At 36.1% G+C, this 23,149-nt stretch overlaps 1 protein-coding gene across 3 annotated transcripts in view; it reads right to left on the reverse strand.

Annotated features, from left to right (window-relative positions):
• Positions 1 to 23,149, reverse strand: part of fgf11a (fibroblast growth factor 11a) — a 72,445-nt gene that overhangs the window by 19,793 nt on the left and 29,503 nt on the right. For all 3 annotated transcript variants that reach the window (XR_009271968.1, XM_058781428.1, XM_058781427.1), the window contains 2 exons: positions 12,595 to 12,705; positions 4,104 to 4,207 (listed from right to left, as the gene is read on the reverse strand). Coding sequence is in view for 2 of the 3 variants with exons in the window: in XM_058781428.1 (XP_058637411.1) it covers positions 4,104 to 4,207; positions 12,595 to 12,705 (215 nt within the window). In the remaining variant the exon portion in view is untranslated. The remainder of the gene's footprint in view (positions 1 to 4,103; positions 4,208 to 12,594; positions 12,706 to 23,149) is intronic.

Consider the following 23,149-nt stretch of genomic DNA (forward strand, 5'->3'; position numbering starts at 1 on the left):
TAACAAACAATTCCAAGTAAAATTTTATAAGCCTAAAGTGAGTACTAATATTGAATTTACTCTTTTATTTAAATTCTTGCCAAAATTATTTAATGTAGAAACTGCATTTGTTTTTCTGTAGTATTTACTTCGCCACAAAATCATTTTTATCAGATACACATATCAAAGCCTTCAAAACTCACTTTCAAAGCATTAGTTCACCCAAAAGAAACTTCTGTTGCCATTACTTCAACTTGCAAAGAAAAAAAAGTAAGATTTCACTTCCATAAAGTCATATAATAGTATATTTGATTTGGAACAACAGGAGTAAATAATGACACTTTTAGTTGAACTAGCCCTTTAAGTAATCGCTTATACATTTGCTTTCTAAAAATATATGGCCAGCAGATTTTAACCAGGTAAAAGGTACAAAATATTGCTTGATGTTAATTGCAGTTTGCATTGATTGTGGTGCATTTTTGCACAGAATTGTGGCTAATGTCCCTTATGAAAATTAACCATGGTTTTACTACAAAAAAAACATACTTACTATAGTTAAACCATGGTAACCACAAATTAATCATGGGTTTGCTACACTAACCATATAGTTTAACCATGGTATTTGTAGTAAAACTATGCTTAATTTTCATAAGGGATGGATGTCTTAAATTTTAAATGTTTGATATTTGCCACCAAATTCTTGGAAGTGATTATTAAGACTAAACCTGTGTTCAAATATGTTTACTTCCCTACTACATATAGGCTAAAACAGTACATGAAGTTAGTAGAATGTCAGAATTTGTAGCCTTCATAAAACTTAGGCAGAAAGTACAAAGATAACCTACTACTTCCACTGACATTCTGCAGTGTGCATGAGATAGACTCCCATGAGGCCACGGGAGAGGAGTTGTGAAAGGTCACATGACAAACCCAACATGGTGGATGTAGTATGGATTTCATTCATACTACACACATTCATACTACAGTACATACAGCAGAACATACTTTTGTAACGGTTAGGAAGTTTGTTCCACATCAAATATAGTGCCTGCTCAGACAGTATGCAATTTCAGATGCACCTTGATTAAATCCAGGGAAAATAACTTGTTTAGCTTTGTGTATTCTTCTCATGGCACAGTATACAGCAGGCAATGAGTCATTCCTCACATAACATTTCAAAAGTCAACAATATGTGTTTTGCTTCTGTTGTTTCAGAATATTTTAAAGCTCAGGAGCAAGCTGTCTCCTGTTTTGTGTTTGCACTGCGTTTTGTGGCATGCTTCACTGGCTTCACACTAGTCTCTTTGGTTTAAAATATCATGCTAAAAAAAGATGAAAGTTAGGAATGAAAGTTAGGACACAGGTAGAGCGTTTTCAGCTCTTCAGACTAAGGCAGAGAAGAGAGAAAAGAAAGAAAAAGAGGTCGCTCTGCATGAGGTTTTCTAGGATAGGGATTTTCTCTCTTTTTTCAGGTATGGTCATTTCCCTCTGTGGAAAATGGGTCGAATTTCTTCCCATGAGGAGAACACATTCTCTACAGATGCTCTCCTTACAAGAGTAGAGAAAAAGAGAGATAGAAAGTGCATTTGTGCTCCTGTGTGTGAGAGGGGGATACATGATAGGGAAGTAAATGAGTTGCTTATTGAGTTCTCAACTTAGGGACAGTTGTAATTTGTGTAATAACTGGTATAAATATTATTTTTTGTTTATCTCACACATTTTTAAGGTTACCATAGCTTTTAAAACATAACACAAATGTTTATATGATTCATTTTATTTTATACATATTTAAAAATTAAAATTATGCATCTGGGACTAAAATACAACAATTAAATAAACAAACTCAACACTGCAGAAAGAATATCTGAATACTAAAAATGTGAAAAAATAAATTGCATTACACACACACACACACACACACACACACGTTTGTTTATGTGAAAAGTGGGGACATCCCATAGGCGTAATGGTTTTTATACTGTACAAACTTTATGTGCTATTGCCCTACACCAACCCCACACCTAAACCTACCCCTTACAGTAAACTTTGTGCTATTTCAGATTTCACGAGTTTGTGTGCCCATATAATCTTAGCATTAATTGTAAACAGATTTGGTTTGATATCTGCAATGAAGGGCTCAGAGAGACTATTCTACTCAAGCTCTGATAACCCCCCTATAGACAGAAGGATAAATGAAATAAATATGCATAAAGGAGGAGATGGGGATGAGGAGGGATGCCGAAAGAGGTAACGACGGAAGTGGTAAGAGGCTGTCTTTTATACTTGGATATTGATTGGAAGATTAGATGGGCGTACTCCTCCCGAAATTACGTTAATAACTTCACTTTCCACACACTCCATTCTGTGTGATTTATACGCGTTTTGAAAAGTGGGGACATGGGGTAATGTCCTGAAAAGTCACCTGCTCCTTGTAATACCTATGTCATACCCTTGTCATTATACAAATTTATGTCCTCATTTGTCACAAACACACACACACACACACACACACACACAAATCAAATGAAGTAGTGTTTATTTTAAAGAAAGCCCAAGCACACTTTTGCAAATTTGACAAAAATGCTATTGTACTTAAAGTACAAAGAACAGATATGCAGTTCAGAATTCAAACATGAAAAATACTTGAGCACTTTCTGGTTGCCAGACTTAGTGGATCTGAAAAAATCCTTTGAGACCAGTAGTTTAGAAGACATATAGCTAAGAAAAGTGGAGATCTTTTTGAAATCTAACACTACTGTATTTGTGTGCAGATAGAATTTGGTTTAATATTCTGATATCCATGCAATGTAATAATTTATACATTTTAAGTGTACTTTATGGGGACACAGTACATCACGTAGGCCTATACACCTCTCTTAGACTCATCGCTTTACTTTAAAGAGTGTTATGAATTTCAAAGATGAAAACAATACTCTTTTCTTCTCCAAATAAGAGAGAGTGGATCAGACAATAGAGAGAGAAGAGAGAAGAAAGGCTGCTCTACACTGCAAAGCAATGCATCTCTTAGCAGAAGCATGTCTTACTCACAAGAGTTTAACTGGTAGAGAGAAATAGGCCAGACTAATGGAGTGTGTCACAGAGAACTGAGGCCAACAGTACTCACACTCACTGTCTGAGTATAAACACACACACCAGTTAACTTCATTAGCAGCACCTGATACATAATCAAAGAGCATGAAATAATGTGTAAGGATGAGCATATAATACAGTGGAGACCCAATGTCTGAGACATCATTAAAATCTGAGATTTAAAATCTTCGGGTTTAGGATTTTAAAACGTTTACACAAAGGTACATTGTAAAATAAAATGAATAAGAAATATTTATGATTCTAATATTTAAGGCTATTTTCAAGTCTCTAATTAAATAAAGCAAGATTTATCATTTTTATATACACTACCAATCAAAGGAATAAATTTGGAATAAATTAGGTTTTTTAATGTTTTTGAAAAATGGTTCTTATACTCACCAAGGCGGCATTTATTTGATTAAAAATACAGTAAAAACAGTAATATGGTGAAATATTACAAATTAAAACAATTATTTTCTGTTTTAATATATTTTAAGCATATTTTAGTTTATGGAATTTATTCCTGTGATGGCAAAGCACTTCAAAAAGTGAATATGCTTATCATAGTATGCTTATATAGTTAAAATAGGAATTTATTGTAAAATTATAAATGTCTTCACTGTCACTTTTGACCAATTTAATGCATCCTTGCTGAATAAATATTTTTTAAATCTTACCTACCCTTACCTGAGTGGTAGTGTATCATGGTTTGCAAAAAAATATTTAGCAGTAAAAACATTGAAAATAATAAGAAATGTTTCTTGAAAATCAAATCAGCACAATATTTTTTTGTTGTATTTTCAAATCAATGCAGCACTGGTGAGCATAATGGGACTTTCAAAAACAAAACAAACCAACAACAAAAATAATTGCTGTGATTACATTTTTTTTTCAATTCAACAGTATTTGGTTTAGAAAACTGCAGAATAAAAGAATTTCACTGGTGGTCTCAGATATTTGCATGATGTCGCTGACATCTTTAACTGGAAAGTTTTGTAACCTATTGATGAGTATGATATGTGCTGTAGACTTACTGATGTGTAGAGGTAGCCCTCGCTGTTCATGCCTATGTAGAGTCCTGTCTTGGTGCTCTGGATGGCCACTATTCTCAGACCCACAGGAATCAAGTTGAACAGCACTGCAATTCAGAGAGAGAGAGAGAGATTTTAAACATCAGTGTGGACGGTCTGAAATTTTGCTCGATATGAAATAAATGATGAACGATTCTTAATATTTCTTTTTTCAGCGTGTTATGAAGGATGAGAATTTCTCTCCAGTGCACCTAAGGTGACACACACCCCCAAAACTGACAGTTTCAGCAGAAACCTCCTGAAATTACAGACCCCAGTGAAATGAGCTTTCAGATTCGGCGAGGCACAATAAAAAGAAACGGAGAAATCTCCTTACACCTCGCTCTTTGTTCTGCCATCACTCTGCCAGCCGTAGCCAACAGGATTTCCACTGTTTCCAAAACTGGGACGTTAGCTTGAGGCGTGTGCATTCTGTGTGACACTGGGACAGTTGCGCGTGCTCATTCATAAGCCTTTTGAGCTGCAGATGAGAGTGTGTCTATTTTGGTGTGGAGTGTTGACCGACGGGACCGTTGGTGAGAAACGTCTTGAGCGACATGTTGACTTTAGCAGTATTGACAAATGCCTTGTGGCAAAGTGTCTCCACGGGAGCGATGCAGATTTGAGTTGCACCCTCCTAGTGTCGTGACAACCGCGGGCATGACAATGCAGACCTCATCTGAACCCCAAACCTTACAGCCTTTAAGAAAAGCATCAATAAAATAGAGATCACTGGAGAGCAGATTAATGACTGCACAAGTAGTTAAAGATGAAGCCTAGCAGAGCTGATGTGAGTATTTTGAAGAGAAATATTCTTTCAGTCTAAGATAGAGTTTTGATGTACTTTCTGGCTGTGACAAATAAAATTGCTGCAAAGCAGACAAGACAATATTTATAATATTTAGAAAAAAAGGAAAACAATAAATTAAAATGAAATAAAAATATAATAAAATTACAATAATTGGTATTAACGCTAAAATGAAATAAAAATGACACGCATCATAAAATAAAATAAATACATATATTATTCCACTGTCTTGCAGCAAGGCAGACAAGAAAGTGTAATAGTTATAATAATTAGCAAAATAACAAAGCAATAAAATAAAATGAAATAAAATAAAAACAAATTAATAATAAAATAAAATAAAAATGAGACACATCATAATAAAATAAAATAAAATAAAATAATAAAATAAATATTTTACTGTCTTGTCTGCTAGCAAGCTATATTCATAATATAAGTAGTAAAACAATTTTTTATTAGATGGGATCTTTCAAATTAGCATCAAATCTACTATTGACAGCAGAACTAACTTTACCAAGCTTTTAACTGTGGCTCTCAGTATCAATTAATGATCATCCAAAGATAATTAAACATGTAAGCCATTAAACAACATTTGCTCGTCACCATAATGAAATAAGTTTCCGCTAAAGAAAAAAAACATTCGACATCAAGTTATGCACTTGCCTCAGTGTGTATGAGCGTCTGTGTGTTTACATGTTGTGTCTTGTCACCCCAAAGCATCACTACAAAGACTGACTGTCAATCTTTATTTATTGCCTTGGTGACTTTTGGAGACAAAGAAATGGATGACAACCTTAGGTCTGCCTCTGTCAAAGTCCATCTGTGCTTGGCATTATGGGATAAGGGTCAGGGCATAAAACTTGCCTGTCGTTCATCCTCTCTCTCTATTATGGAGAATCTTTTCTTTCTTTTTTCAATACGCCTCAGCACATTGTGCTAGTACACTGTCAACAGCTCTGACATCTCGCTGTCTGTTAAAGACCTTCAGAGTTTCTCCCTCTTTTCTTTCTCCTGCTCCATTTTTCTCCCTCCCTTCCTGGACGGGTTGAAGGGAAGTCATTAAATGTTAGGATGACATTAGTAAAACTTTCTGAGCATTTAAGTGTTCTTGAGGGGGCTGTGCTCAGGAAATGATATCTGCTGTATGTTTCATCTCTAGTTGACCATATCTGCCAGATGCTTCTGAAAAAAATGTCCATGACCAGATGGACATTTACAGGATAAAACTAATTCCACAGTTGCATTACCACACTAACAGGCTTGTCTTTTGCCTTTGTTTAACTTTTCTTTCAGTTATGTTTTTTTTTCTGTCTAGACACTGGCCTCACACCATCTTTTCTTTCTCACTGCTGTCTTGTTCTCTTTGGTTAACCTTTTCTGTGTGCCAAAAAAAGATGCCAGAATCTTGCTCTTTTAGAATCGCTCTCTCTTTATCTCCCTCTGGCCATATACACACTGCAGTTGTCACTCCTCTTCTGATATCTATTATAAATAAATATAATACTAAATAGTATAGTATATATAATTTAAATATATTTGTATTATATTTGTACATTTATTTGGTCAAAAGCAGTAAAATTTGGAAATATTATTACAATTTGTGATCTTACAGAAATCATTCTAATATGCTGATTTCATGCTCATGCTTCTTTTGTGGAAACTATTATCTTTTTTAAATCTTTTTTCTGTTATATATTTTTGTAATTATTTTGTCAATCTAAAGCATCTTTGCTAGATAAAGGTACTCTTTTTTTCATTCAAAACAAACAAACAAACAAACAAAAAATATGCAAATTAATGTATATAAATAGCACCATTCAAACACTACTTTTAGTAAAAATTGATACATTTAGATGCCATCCATATTTCTTGTTGCCAAACTGGCCTCAGAAGTCTGTTTTCACCTCAGAGTAAACAATAAAAAAAGTATTTGTGTGATAAAGTTTGAAATTAGAAATAAAAGACACAGTGCTGAGATATAGTCACAATTACTAGAAATAAAGTTGCAACTATGAGAAATCAAGAAGAAGATAAAAAGTCACATTGCGAGATATATATAAACATTTTGAGATTAAAAAAAAATTGCTGTTGCAAAGTTACAATTGCAAGAAATAAATTTGCATATGTAGATGTACAGTCACAATTACCTTTTTTATTTTATTCACTTTGAGATGGAAACAGTTTTTCATAGCATTCCACCCACACAAAGAACAATAAGTTAAAGGCATCACTCCTATTCCAATGCTGTTATTCCTCCTAAAACTTTAAAATGTCTATGTGGCCTCTGAGGCCAGGAGAAGGTGAGGCAAAAAAGTAGAAAATGCTGTAATAAGGAATCAAATTCAGTTGCAAAGGAACCAACTCCACCTGACTCTCTCTCTCTTATCTTTTCAAGTGTAAGTACTTAAGCAAGGGTGAAATGCATGATCAGCTCAAGATGTTCATTGGCTGAAGGTGAGGAGAGCACACATACACACACACACACACCCCCACACACACACACACACACGCACACACACACACACACAGCAAGCGTCTCATCATTCCTCTCCCATTTTGCTCATTAAGACATTACATAATCAACTTGTGGTTCAAGTGAAGATGAAAAAGCAGGAGTGCCAGTCCATCAGGCTGCGTACCCTTCCCTCCAAGGGGGCAGACACTCTGTGATGGAACACCTATCACTGCCATAGCAGCTGTTCTTTTGGCTTTGCTGGGAACTGCCGGTACAAGCACTGTGCCATCTGGGGACCTGGTGCTAATCTGTGTAGAACTACAAAGTTTGCTTGAATAAATTAAAGAAAAATGTTGTCCTGTATCTTAAAGCAGGTGAACTGGAGAACATGAACCACCATTCCGAAGAGAGAAAGGATCACAGAGATTACTAACCTTGTTCACCTTGTTCACAATTACTGAGCATGTTTGCAGGAGCTTATGCATGCAAACTGAGTTTTTACGAAAGCTTTCGGGTCAGGCCTGGTTTTGAGGCCAGTATAAAATCAGAGAGATGCATGATGGGAATGTATGAGACACGAACTAGAGAGTTTCTCCATTGTGCTCTTGAGCTGGACTGTCTCATCACTTAGTAAACTGTTGCTTTACATGCTAACCAACCATGGGAGTTTCCAAAGGAGTCTATCAAGATGGATCAGAGCATGAAAGTCGTTTGTCTGTTTAATGATGGAGTTGTATATCATTATAACGGAGGGGTTCCAGATATGAATCAGAGCATGTTAATTATTTATTCTCTCTCCGTGCTGATTTGGCAGTTTTTGGGACTAATTAGCATACGCCGCAGTGTGGTGCATAAAGAGTAGCTTCACCAAGACCCCCTCACTGCTAATGAGAGGGCACACCTCTAACATCTGACCTCAGTCAAAGAGACAGAGAGAGAGAGATGGATCTGTGTAGCAGAGGTCTGTCAATGTTCTCTGCTCTTCCTTGATCCCGTTACACAGCAAATGTGAACACCCATTGCAAAATAGAGGAATGAACATGCAAATACTAACTTTTTACAAAACAAGTAGCTTTAACATGGAACCCTTTCAATTGCACAAAATGTTCTTTAGATTATTAAAATGTTCTTCAAACTAAGAAAAAAAGTGTTATTTTAAGAACTGTTCACTGAAAGGTTCTTTAGAGAACCCAGAATTGTTCTTTTATGGCATTGCTGCTAAAATCCCCTTTTGGAACCTTTATTTATGAGTGTTCAATATTGGCTGATACAATAATAATAATAAAACTTTAATAACAACCGATAACCAAGATGGTACTACAGATATATTACGCTTTGAAGAAATCCTGTCATTGTTTACTCACACTCACGTTGTTCTAAACCTCTATGACCTTCGTTCTTCTTCTTTTTTTCCCCCCCATACAATGAAAATGGTGTCAAATGCTAAATAGAACATAAAACCTTAAAAAAAATTTTTTTTGTTTGTTTTAAACAATCACTAAGCCACATTTCTCAATATTTACAGTGCTTTGCGAACATATTCATACTCCTTCATTTTTTTCACATTTTGTTATGTTGCTGCCTTATGTTAAACTGCTTTAAATTACTTTTTTTTCCCACATCAATCTACACTCCATACACCATATTGACAAAGCAAAAACAGAATTGTCCCAACTTTGTAAATTTATTAAAAATAAAAAAACTGAAATAAGTACATTGCATAAGTATTCATACCATTAACTAAAAATTTAGCTGAAGCACGTTTACAGCCTTAAGTCATTTTGTTTGATGTGACAAGCTTTGCTCATCAGCATTTGGCAATTATCTGCCATTCTTCACCTCTCAAGCTCTGTCAGGTTGGATGGGGGCAAACACACATTTTCAGGTTTCTCCAGAAATATTTGATTGGGTTCAAGTCCAGGCTGTGCAGGGCCACTCAAGGACATTCACAGAGTTCACATTCACATTCACAGAGTTGTCTATAAGCCACTTATAGACTGTGTGCTTAGGGTCATTGTCCTGTTGGAAGGTAAACCTTCTGTCCAGTCTGAGGTTCTGAATGCTCTGGACTGGGTTTTCATTAAGGCTATCTCTATATTTTAGTGCATTGAGCTTTTCTTCTACACTGACAAGTCCCTCAGTCCCTGCCGCTGAAAAACAGCCCCACAGCATGAGGCTGATACCAGCACACTTTACTTTTGGGATGGTACTCTGCAGGTGATGAGCAATGCCTGGTTTCCTTCAAACATGATACTTGGTATTAAGTTTCATCAGACCAGAGAATCTCGTTTCTCACAGTCTGAGGGTCCTTTAGGTGCTTTTTTGCAAATTCCAAGTGTGTTTTCATGTGTCTTCACTGAGGAGAGGATTGAGTTTGGCCACACCACCATAAAGCCCAGATCGGTGGAGTTTTGCAGTGATGTTTGTCCTTCTGTAGGTTTCTCCTATCTCCACATATGATGATGGAGCTGAACTAGAGTGGCCATCAGGTTCTTGGTCATCACTCTAACCAAAGCCTTTCTCCATCAATTGCTCAGTTTGGCCAGGAGGTCAGCTCTAGGAAGAGTCCTGGTTGTTTCAAACTTCTTCCATTAAGGGTAACAGAGACTACATGCTTCTGTGACTCTTCAATGAAGCAGAACTTTTTTCTGAACTCTTCCCCAGATGTGTGGCTTGTTGCAAACCTGTTTTTGAGCTCTACAGGCAGTTTTTTTGACCTCAGGGCTTGGTCTTTGCTCTAATATGCATTTTCAGCTGTTAGATCTTTTATTAAGACGTGCCTTTCCAAATCATACCCATTCAATTGAATTTGCCACAGGTTAAGTTCACTCAAAGTGTAGTAACATCTACAAGTAATATGAATGCTCCTGTGCGAAATTTCAACTGTCCCAGATAAGGGTATGAATACTTATGCAATGGAATCATTTACGTTTTTTATTTTTAATAAATTTGCAAAGATGTTAAAAACCTGTTTTTTGCTTTACTATTATGGTGTATGGAGTGTAGATTGATGTGGAAAAAGTAATTTAAAGCAGTTTAACATAAGGCAGAAACAAAATAAAATGTGAAAAAAAAAAAAAAAATGAAGGGGTGTCTGTTGCTCCCCCCTCCCTGTTGTTTTGTTGATTTAAAGAAAATAAAAAGTTGAGCACCAAAAATAAAAATGAAGGTGTATGAATACTTTTGCAAGGCACTGTAAGTCACTTTTTCGAACCTCTGCTTGATTTGAAATTTAAAATCCAAAAGTCTACAAAAACACTTCTACATGTCTCAAATCAAGTCATTCCGCCATAACACAAAAGTAAAGAAAAGTGACCAAGTATTGAGAAATGTGTCCTAGCAATTGTAAAAACAGTAAAGAATGTTTCATTTTTTACATACAATGATAACCAGTAAGGTCAAATAGTAATTTGCACCCACTGACTTTTACTCAATGGACCAAAAAATGCTGAAACATTTGTCAAAACACATCTTCTTTTATGTTCCATAGAAGAAAGTCATACAGGTAACAACGTGAGGATGAGTAAATGATGACAGAAATTTCATTTGTGAATCCCTTTAGGTATGAGTTTAAAAAGCAGGGATGTAGCCTCTCTAAATAAGGTCTAGCGATGGCTATGTCTCTTTGAATGTAGACAAATCCTGACCCACACAGCCTTTCTCCAGAACTGGTTTAGTCCTAATTTCAGGAAGCAAAGGAAACTGTACGTCAGTTAACATAGCAATTTCACCTTTCTCTCACCTCAGTGCACAATCTGTATATAACAACCATAAAGTCTAGACAGCAATCATACAGCTCTGCTGCTTGCTTTCTTTTTCTTTCACCTTTTAAGTAGCTCTATAAAAAAGTTATTTAACTTTCGCACTGTCTCCAACACAAACCACACAGCTGTTCCCAGATGGTCCCCTTCTGTCAAACCCACTACAGCGAACACACACTTACACAATATCTGACAAACACCTCACCTGCACTGAATTAGCCGACAAGGCGCTGTTAAATGACTTTTATGCAAGATTTATAGATAGAAACACTTACGAAAATCCTTTTATCGACTGACATAACAGTTTTGCCTCTGGAAGGATTTCAAGACGTCTGCAGTAAAAAGTGGAAAAACCTTGTGGGATTTGACTGTTTTGTTTTGTTTATTACGTTCCCATATTAAAAAGACATTACAGGGCATCTGTTTGGCTGTGCTCAAAAATGTGTCTCACGAGGGGAACATGTAATTTATGAGGAGTATGCTGCGTATTTTAGGAGAGCCCATACTGTACATTAGGAGCGGAACATTAGGTACATTAGGAAATGAAAAGCAGCAGATGAGATATCATTAATATATTATTCTTTTCTGCAGCAATGAAATTAAACAAAGAGCAAACAGACCTTTTGCTGATGCCTCTCACTTCACACGTTTTCTTATGAGAAAAAGAGCCGAGTCATCTCACATGTACTTCTGTTGTTTCAGAAGAGATCTCAAAAATATCTTTAACTGTGCTCAGATTTTCCAAGATGCCTAAACTGCAATCAAATGTCAGTGATGTTCCTGAATTTGAAATGATTTTGAATTCAGACCTTCAATTCAAATTTGAAGATAAGGTAGAATCGAAATAACTGAAATTCCAAGAAACATTTTTGTCAAGACAGCATTAAATATTTGCTTAAAAATGCCTTTGAAAGTTTTGAAGAAAAAAAAAGCCATATAGACAGACAGATAGACAGACAGACAGACAGACAGACAGACAGACAGATAGACAGATAGACAGATAGATAGATAGATAGATAGACAGATAGATAGATAGATAGATAGATAGATAGATAGATAGATATAATGATTGCCCAAGCCTGGTCTCCATTAGGTCTCCTGGGCTATGATAGAGCAACCTCTGAACAAAAAAAATCTCCTGAACATGCTGTGAAAAGGACATTGCACATATCTGGCTGATGGAGATGCTGGTTTATACTGCTGTGAGGAGGGCAAGGCATTATACACCACAGGAACAGACACAGGCAGAGAGAGAGAGAGAGAGACCTGCCACACTTTGATGTTTGTTTCCCATTATAATCTGTGGGTTGTAATGTGATAGTGAGTTCAGGTAAGGTTAACAGGATTTTTTAAAGCTCTTAAAACATGTGTTCAAAAAAGATTTGAGCACACGCACAGACGCACACACCCACATATCTCTGAGCACACACTTACAGAAGGAGCTGTTTTCGTCCTTTGTGCCGTCCAAGGTGCCATCGGGTAACATTTGCAGGTAGAAGCCATGCCGACAATACAGACGTGTGACGATACCTTTTAGCTGAGGCTCTGAAAAAAAGAGAGATAACATTTAATTAGACACGTTGTGCCTATGCAAGAAAAGGAAATCTCAATGCATCAAGAATACATGCTGGTGCTACAACAGTAAAGGTTATATCAGGATGACTGAATTAAGAAAGACACACACACACACACACACACACTAACAAGCACTAACCAGTCGATACATCTTTAATTTTACAGCTTACCTCAAAAGACTCGTACTGTGTCAGCCATAACAAACTCAAATACAAGCATCCATGTTTACAAAGCACATTAGGAAGATAAGAAGTTGTTTCTGTCTGTACTGGACAATGGACTGCGGTGTAATAACAGGAACAAAACAGTCAGGGCTTCTCTGTCTTTCACCTCCTTTTCTTCTCAGAGTTTACAGCAACAACAAAAGAGTTCAGTGAACTGCTATAACATTATCTAAACTCATTCTAGAAAGAGATGCAAAAAAGAGGAATTGTTCAAACGTATTGCATAGAACTGTATCCAACTGACAAATAAGTACCTTAAAGTGATAGTCCACCCCAAAATGAATTCTGTCATTGTTTACTCACCCTCATGTCGTTTCAAACCTGTGTGATTTTTTTCGTCTTCTGTGGAACACAAAAGAAGATATTTTGAAGAAAAAGAGTTTAGATTCCCATTGACTTCCATTATATTTTTTGACCATACAAATCAAAGTCTGTGGAAGTCAAAATAACTTATTTTGTGTTCAGCAGAAGCAGGAAACTCATACAAATTTGGAACGACAAGGGTGAGTAAATTATTGTGTGTGTGTGTGTGTGTGTGTGAACTATCCCTTTAAATTTTATGGTACAATATGGTAATAATCATTCAGTACCATGGTATACTACATATCAAAGTACCACGGTGCCATCTGATACCACTGTACCATGGTATTTCCATAGTAATTTTTTAAGGGACATTTTGGGCTATCTGCTAAGAGAGGGCTCTCTGCTCTACTTTAGAAAGGTTACTAAAAATTAAAAAGACCAAATAAAATATATTCTGGTTTTATGGGTTTTTGAAGGAGAAGGGAGGTGATAGATAATCAAATGAACTATAACAGCTGGTAAGGGATGTGGCCTAGCAGTCTGCTGGAGATCTGTGCAAAACAACACAAGTGGGACACTGGTAATGGAACAGGAATATTATGAGACGTCACTGTGCTAAAGCATGTATATTAAAATCACATACTTTACTATGTAGGAAACCAACAGCTATGGGTGTGGATACAGTTGCTTAATGACTAATAGTAACTAAACTGGCACATTTATAGAAATCATATTTTTAATATTATTAATAATAACTTAAAAGTGCACTGTGTCAGAAAACCTGAAGTGAATAAAGTAAAAGCAAAGGCATATTAAATGTAACAAATGGTGTTATCTAACTACCTTCAACAAAACTTCTACAAAAATAACACACAGCTTTTTTGAGATGGATTTTAAGTGTAAACACAGGCTGCTCTTTAAATATTAAACGATCCCATTAAAAGCACAGATGACAGGTAAAATGTCTAGCTGTCTATTGTTGCAGCAGCCGTCCAGAGCCTAGAGAAAGAAAAATTGTAAATAATATATACTAAATAATAATATATTAGAAAACTATTTACAAAAAATAAAATAAAGACAATTCAGGTTTGCCATCACAGGAGTAAATTACATTTTAGAATGTATTAAAATAGAAAACAGTTATTATAAATTGTAGTAATATTTCACAGTATTACTGTTTTTACTGTGTTTTTGATCAAATAAATGCAGCCTTGCATGGTGAGAGTAAGAAAAATCTTACCGACCCCAATCTTTTAGTGATCTCTTTTTCTTTTTGTCACTCTTTTTTCCCAAAACGCTCACTTTGTGTGCCTCTCCCATTTCCTCTCAGCACTCCCTCTATGTAAAACACTGCAGAAATAGTTTGGTCTTTCTCTCTGCAGGCCTCTATTTGCTAGTGTCCATTGATCAGTTCTGAAGGTGAGGCCCTGAGGGGCCAAACTACAGTTTTAACATTCAGCTACATGGCACAGTGTCTGGCTGCCACCGCCACAGTCCACAGACAAATCACCGCTCACAGAAGCCGGGAAAGAAATATGTGTGCGCTTTCGCATTAAAGGCTCCACACATAGCAAAGAGGCAAATAACGATATTCACAGATTAAACCCACATATTCTGCCGCGATAAGGCACATTTCCTTCATCTCCACCGACTCGGTTGATTCGGGTTGTGTAGGAAATTCCCCGCAGATCCGTCTTTGTCAGCCTCTTTAGTAGCGCTGCCGTGACACGCTTTGAAAGCCACACACAGAGCGGCGCTGATACACAAGCCCTCTCTGTCTTCAGTCTGCACTGCATAACCATAAAACCCATCTCCGGGGACAGAGGGTGTGAAGGGCACTCCTGATGGGTGATATTGATGTGCGTTTGAGTGCGTGCGCTCAGGGATGCCAGTCTGCCAAGAGCCCAGGCTTCAACAAAAGTTACACAGACACATTGGTCCACCGGGGACATCACCTGGTTAGAGATCTCCTTTCCCTCTCTATGCCTCGCTATCTCTCCTATAAGCCCCGTCAGGGTGAGTTATGTGGTTTTGCATCTCTCTGAATAACACCATACATCAACCAATCAGCTGGAGATGGAGTCATTGCCTTCCCGAGGGGAAGAGAAAAGTGAACGAGTGTTACGGAGGGAGAACACGAGAGTGGGCAGAAGTTATGACACGGTTATTTTATTGGAAGACATTCACGCGCTAAATAAAAGAGGAAGACTCTCATACTTCACGCAAAGCATCGATAAAGCTTTCAGGCACAACAGATCCTAACAAAAGTCTGGCTCCTCCACTGCCATATTTCATTCGGAGCGAGAAAGGGAGAGGGGAGGAAGGAGACGAAGAGAGATACAAACAAAAATAAGACTGCATTTACTATCCAGCATGTGAGCACATTAAAGGGGTCATACAATAGGTTTTAAAAAAATATTTTTTTCTTGAAATCCACTTACAATGTATTTGTGCCAATAACAGACATATTTAAATGTTTAGATGAGTTTACTTTCTCTGACTTTCTTTGAGAAATAAAATGTCTGTTTTTTTTGTTTTTGTTCTGACTTTAAGAAATGCCATTTCATCAGTACTTACAGTTTCAGTAATTTTTTAAAAGAAATTAATGGTTACACTTTATTTTAAGGTATCGTTGTTACAGTTTAATTATACATTTAAGTACTGAGTAATATTAATTAACTACATGTACTTACTATATAGTTAGGGTTAGGATTGGGGCTTGGTTTAGGGTTACTTGCATGTAATTATGCAGAATTTATTGTTATTATAATAGTAAGTACATGTAACGTGTAACAAAAACACCTTTAAATAAAGTGTTATCAAATTAATACTTATATTCAGTAAGAATGTATTAAATTGACCAAAGTTACAATAAAGGCATTTACATTTTTATAAAAGTAAAAACAGTATAAATGCGGTAATTTTTTTCATTTATTTATTTTTTACTTTCTATTCATCTAAGAATCCTGAAATGGATGTTTTTCAGAAAACTGTCAAAACTGTTTCCACAAAAATACTACAACACTGATAAAAATAAGAAATGTTTCTTGAACACCAAATAAGCATATTAGAATGATTTCTGAAGGATCGTGTGACACTGAAGTCTGGAATTATTCATAAGAATATTAATAATATTATTAATCTTAATCACAGGAATAACTGACATTTTAGCCTTGGTGAGCATGAGACTTCTTTCAAAAACATTTTTTTTTTTTTTTTTTTTTTTTATATCTTACAGACCCCACACCTTTGAATGGTAGTTATTGCACATTTCAATGCTAGAAGCAAAAGAACACTACAAATGTGCAATGCAGAACTACTAATAGATGAATAACTCTACTGTATAATGGTCAGAATCTATTTAAATGTACAACAAATATAGTTCAAATTCAACAAAACAGTCCCACTCCACAAAACTAAAAGCACATGAATCAGATCATCTTATAAACATAATTCTGATTCCTCTCAACTGCCCTCTTCATATTAAAAACCTGAAGACTACTTCTTGTTTTGCATAAAATTACAAAAAGATACTTGTCAAGCACAATATTGTCTGTGCCGAGCTAACAGGAGTGGAAGCGTACAAGTGCATACTTCATATTCAGAGGACGTATTGGGCTAAAGTGCATAAAATTACAGTGGACGCTCCCTGCGGCCTAATGTGACTGTGAGTAATGAAGGGGGGCGGGGCAGAGCTAGCCAAGGCTGTAATGACAATATTTAGCTGGACAATCAATCATTTGCCCTGGGAACAACTCTTACATTTCTCACCAAACAACATGCCTGCCTGCCTGTCTGTCTGTCTGTCATCCATCCATCCATCCATCCATCCAACGTTAGATCATTGTATCATTCTATCTATAAATTAAAATCTATCAACTGTTGATCAACTATCATGGTTAGATCATATTATCTTTCTATCCATTCATTCAAATCTACCCCTAATCATCCATCCATTTAAATCTATCTCCATCCATCCATCAATCCATCCAAATCTACCCCATCCATCCATCCATCCATCCATCCATCGTTAGATCATTGTATAATTCTCTCCACCCATTTAAATCCATCTCCATCCATCCATACATCCATTTTTAGATCATTGTACTGTTTTTTCCAGCCATCCATTCATTTATATCTATCTCCATCTATCCATCCATCCATTGTGAGATTTCATTGTTCATTTATTCTATCTATCAGTCTTTCTGTCAATGGATGTCAATGCAGGGGAATGTCAAGAAAAACAGCCACATACATACAAACACAGAGGTCACAACAGACAGGAATGTGCAGTTTGGGATTAATTAAAGTCAGACTAATGGGCTTTTTTTCCTCTGTAAAGCTTAATGATTTGTGTCTAAACGAGCTGGGACATGTCTGAGGCCTGCCGACAGCAGGATGAGAGAATGCAGGGAAGGGGAGAGATGAAGAAGAAAAGCAGCTGCCACCAGAGAACAAAGTGAGAATAACACAAGAAAGAGATGAGAGGAAAAGATAAGACATCACTGAAAAAGACAGACAGAAAGAAAGAAAGATGATGATGATGAATGATACTGTTAATATTTAAAGCATGAAAGCAAATATTACTTTTCAAGTAACATTTACTCTATGACTTCATTCTTAATAATTTGCCTCTGTCTACATAGAGCAGTAGATTAAAAAAATGTGTGGAAAACTGTGTCAGAGATTGTTGATATTAGTTACATTCATCCATTATGCACTTCTGTATTTATATATGCCTCTATTGCATTTTTAGCAATTCCAAAATACAATCTTATCCTTCTTCTTTGCCATCAAATTCTCAACATTTTCGTTACACAGCCCACCAATCATGTTTGGGCATCCATCCAACTTCACAAAAAACAAACTAGTGACCAACAGCGACTTGGCGACCTCCAGTGATAAAATCACTGCCAGTGTGAACAGGGCTTAACAAAACTAATCCAGGCATCTTTTCGTCTCTCTTTCAATTTATTCAGAGGTAAAAGGCTCACTGAACATTCACCTCAGGACACAACAACCCAGATATCTCCATCTGCCCTTGCACCACTTCTGCTTTACACATACTGTAGATGCTACAGAAGGTTTACACACCAGCACTCCATTGCTTGTGTAACGGCAATGGCTTTTTGTGTATGTATGTGTGGTCATGCTGGCATGCTGCGTGACAGAGACAGATGATGTGATGATAGAGGGCTGGTCTGGTGTGAGTATTTGCGTCAGTGCCTTCTGACCCAAAGCTCTCTTTGCCTTACACACTCCCACCATGCATTAGTTAATGACCATTACCACTGCATACACACACATCTAACGTCTGAGACTGTCTGCTGTGTGTGTGTGTATGTGCATTACTTTCCACTTTTCCCTCTAATGTTAGATAATTGTGGGTATGATTCCAAAAGCTTAAAGCTATTTTAAATGCCCACAGTTTTTTTTTTTTTTAAGCTTGAATGTAACTTTCAAATAAACATTTTCTAAACTTTAATATTTAATTTGCACCATTATTTTTGGTTAAAACAAACAAACAAACAAACAAAAAAACACTGGTTGCCTAAAATAATGAAAGTAAAGTTCATCTTTACACACACTACTATTCAAAAGTTTAGGTTTTGATGAGATGCTCACCGAGACTGCATTTATTTAATGAAAAATACGGTAAAAACTGTAATATTGTGAAATATTATTGCAATTTAAAATACAATTTTCTATTTAAATATAAATACAATTTTTCAGTGTATATATATTCGATTAATTTGATTAATTAGATCTGATGAATTAGAAAGATTAATAGAACAGCATTTTCACTTTTGCTCAAGGTCAGTTTTGATTAATTTAGTGTGCTTGCTAATTAAAATTATTACTGACCCCTAACTTTTGAACACTACTACAGTTTATGAACATTATTTTATAATTAGATAATATATGATCTAAAATAATGACCTATATTAAAATTCTACAATATTTTGTCTAAATAATAGATATTAAACACAAATTTAAAAATATTGTTTTAAATTATATTGTACAAATGAATTTTATTACCACAACATTGTAATTTATAGTATGAAAACTGGATTTATTTACAGTACAATACTTTTGTGTGTGTATGTATGTGTGTATAAACTGTATATATATACACACACACACACACACACACATACGAACATATATACGCCTATTTTACCTTTCAAAAAATAGGTGTATGATGACCCAGTGGGTGTGTTGTAAGGACTCTTGCTCTATTCTGTCGTGAGGTATTGTTCTATTGTTAACCTCCGAGACACAGACATAGAGACTGAGACAGAGTTTACCTATAGAACAACAGTTGTTCCTGACACTGCCATCCTGCTGTATTAACCTCACCCAAAGAGTCGGCAAATAGAGAGAGATGAAAAGAGAGGGAAGCAATTAGTCTGTGAGAAGTGTGTGTCCCTGTGTCTGCTTTCTTTCTCTTCCCAGGTCCACCAGACTCTCTTCTTTCCTCTGCCCTGGCCTCTGGAAAGTGCTGAGCTGGCTCTTTCCCTCGCTCTGTCCTTCTCGTCCCTTCTCGCCCATGTTCTTTTGCTCTCTCGCAGCCATTCAGAGTCACGGCAGTGGGACATGAACACAATGCTAATCAGGTGTTCTTCTTCGTCTCTGCCACTCTCGCTCTCTCTCTCTCTCTTGCTGGCGGTGATGTCAGAAGTCATAAAAGCAAGAAAACAGCCGGCCTGCATATTTGTTCTTCCCTTCACTTTCATTTACTCAGTCCTTCATTCACATGCAGCAATACTATTTCAGGTTGACTAACATGCCTTGCCTCTAATCCAGGGATAAACACTTAAATGTCAGTTTTAAGACTAGATTATACATTTTCTCATTTTCTAAATGCGTGCACCCAGCCAACAAAAGTATGGTTTTAATAATGTTTTGCTTATGTTCACATATTTCTAAATGTACCCTGAACATTCAAAATGTCAATTTTTTAAGCAATACTGTATGTTAAGGGAATATTCCATTATATAATTTGCAAAGAGTATGGAAAGGTGACTTTTGAATGTACTCTGAACTAGGGCTGTCGCGATTCGTCGATTTTAGTCGACTGGTCGATTTAAAAAAAATAATCGACTTCATTTTGCTTGTGTCGACTAACCGGTAAAATACCGGAAGTTCCGCAATTCACGGACGAGAATCCATGAAACACATTATTAGACTATTTTCCAAAGTTGCATGATATATTAAACCCATTTAAAATCATAATTAAGCATAATTGTGAATTCACATCACTATGCGATGCAGTTCTACTACAGTATATGGACCACAAAACCAGATTTAAGTGTCAATTTTTCTAAACTGAGATTTGTACATCATCTGAAAGCTAAATAAATAAGCTTTCCATTGATGTAGGGTTTGATAGGATCAGACAATATTTGGCCGAGATACAACTAGCCTATTTGAAAATCTGGAATATGAGGGTGCAAAAAACTCAAAATATTGAGAAATTATATTATATGATATTACGCAGCGCTGCTTGTATAGGGAGCGTGCCTTGCAACCATGGAGACATTTGTGAGAGACGCTGCATAATATCATTGCTCCTGCTGCACCCATGTTACGGCAGCAAAGTTCCTTGATTATTACGCCAGAATGAGAGTATAGTTCCTAGCCATATCGGCCTAGAAAATCGCAACTTTTCATTTTCCGTCAGTCTTAGTACACGATGTAACTACAGAAGAGTCAAGCTTTAAATAGGAAAATTATCGAAAGTCTTAGGTAATTTTTCAGTGAGAAGCTAATGGTCTAATCCGATTCAATGATCTACGCTAAGCTAAAAGTGCTACCGCCAGACCCCGGAGATCGGCTGAATGGATTCAAAAACGGTAAAACCAAACTGTTTAACTCTAGGGGAGTTGGAAAATGAGCCTATTTTCAAAAAAAGTGAAGTGTTCCTTTAAATACCAGATAACTCTGAATGAACAGTTCAGACCAGATAACTATGAATGAACATTACTAGAAGAACATTCATAACTTTGGAGAAACTTGCCATAGAACGATAGCCATAGTTCTGAGAACATTCTCACACTGTCTACACTGGATGCGTGCAGCGGGGCGAGACATGACAAAAGGCAATAGAACCTATTATAATGATGCTGTCTACACTGGATGGGGCACGACACAACGCAATACGACAAATCCAGTCCCTGACAGTAAACTGATGCCTCGTTCTACACTAGTCAACATTTGAAGTGGATCAAAACCTTTCATCAAAGTTGTCCTAAAACCTAAAACCAAAATGTGTTCTTGTAGGACAACTTTGATGAACTTTTTTGATCCACTTCAAATGTTGACTACTGTATTTATGACGTAGCCTACTGACACAAACTACAAAATAATTTGCAACGGTTGCTTTGTTGCGTCCAGTGTGTAGACAGACAGACTTTAGTTGTTGCAGCGTGGTGCGGCACGGCACGACATGTCCGTCTGGTATAGACACGGTGTTAGTTGGGTGGTGCCTGCGTGTGCAAAATGTCCCGCCACGATGTGCTGATTTTGTGTTTTGTGCACAATCTTGGAGTTCTGGGGGAGTTTCTAGGTGGTTGTATACTGAATTACCATGGTAAAGCACGGGAGAGCACATCTCAAACCCTCCAGATACAATTTAAATTAAACAGATTATTTTTAATATAGCGGCACAATTTTAGGTATTTTTCACATAGGTGTACTGAGCAAGAAATGTGCATACGTGTTGCAGCTTTAGAGTTTAGTTGTGCAAAATGTTCCGCTCTAATGATTGTGTGTATAGATTACTTCTGACGTTCTAAATTAGGACTTGCTCACGACATGCTGGGCAGGCAGCCGGAGATGTCAGAATGCGACGACATCATCCCAAGTAGCCGGCATCACCGCGGCGACAGGAGACCCAAAAGCGTTCTGGCCCCCTCCTGCCACTTCACCTGCACTGGACAACCATCACTGTGCAAGAACCTCAGCACTTACACTCAATCACAACTCACAAACCTCAAGAAGAGACACTAATGAGAAAATACATGCAGCAGTTCATAAAGTTTGTACAAGAAAGTATGCCACCAAGAAATAGTCTTTTTAATGATCCGTAAACATTTGGGAAGCAAAATTATGAGATTATGTCTTGAATATAAATAAATTTGAGGTCAGGGGAGAGATTTTTGTTATGTTATGTTTTTTTTTTTTATATATATCCTTAAAAAAACATAAAATAATATAACATTATTTATTCTATAGACTACCATTCAAAGGTTTAAAGTCAGTACATGTTAATACTTGCATTAATAAGATGCATTAAATTGATGAAAAGTGAAAGTAAAGACATTTAACTGACATTAAATAATATTTTAAAATGTATTAATATAGAAAAGTTATTTTCTAAGTTGTAATATAACTGTGTAATTGTAATGTTTCACAATAGTACATAGTTTCACTGTTTTTGTTAATCTTATTTCTGATTAAATAAATGCAACTTTATGAGCATAAGATAAAAAAAAAAAAAAAAAAAAAGACCAAAATATTTACACACATATATTTTTTAGTAAATTTATATTTTTTAAAGGATGTTTAGAAATTTGTACTGGAAAACACAATAAAAACCTCTCTAAAAAAATTATCTCTCAAAAATTGTAATGTTTCACAATAGTACATAAGTTTCACTATTCTTATTGTATCTGTGATCAATTAAATGCAGCCTTGGTGAGCATAAGAGACTTCTTTCAAAATATTGAAAAATATCACTAATATATTTATATGTATGTATATATGTATGTATGTATATATATATATATTAGTGATATTTTCAATATTTTGAAAGAAGTCTCTTATGCTCACCAAGGCTGCATTTAATTGATCACAGATACAATAAGAATAGTGAAACTTATGTA

The sequence above is a fragment of the Onychostoma macrolepis genome, chromosome 07 (assembly GCF_012432095.1).
Source record: "Onychostoma macrolepis isolate SWU-2019 chromosome 07, ASM1243209v1, whole genome shotgun sequence".
Classification (NCBI taxonomy): Eukaryota; Metazoa; Chordata; class Actinopteri; order Cypriniformes; family Cyprinidae; genus Onychostoma; species Onychostoma macrolepis.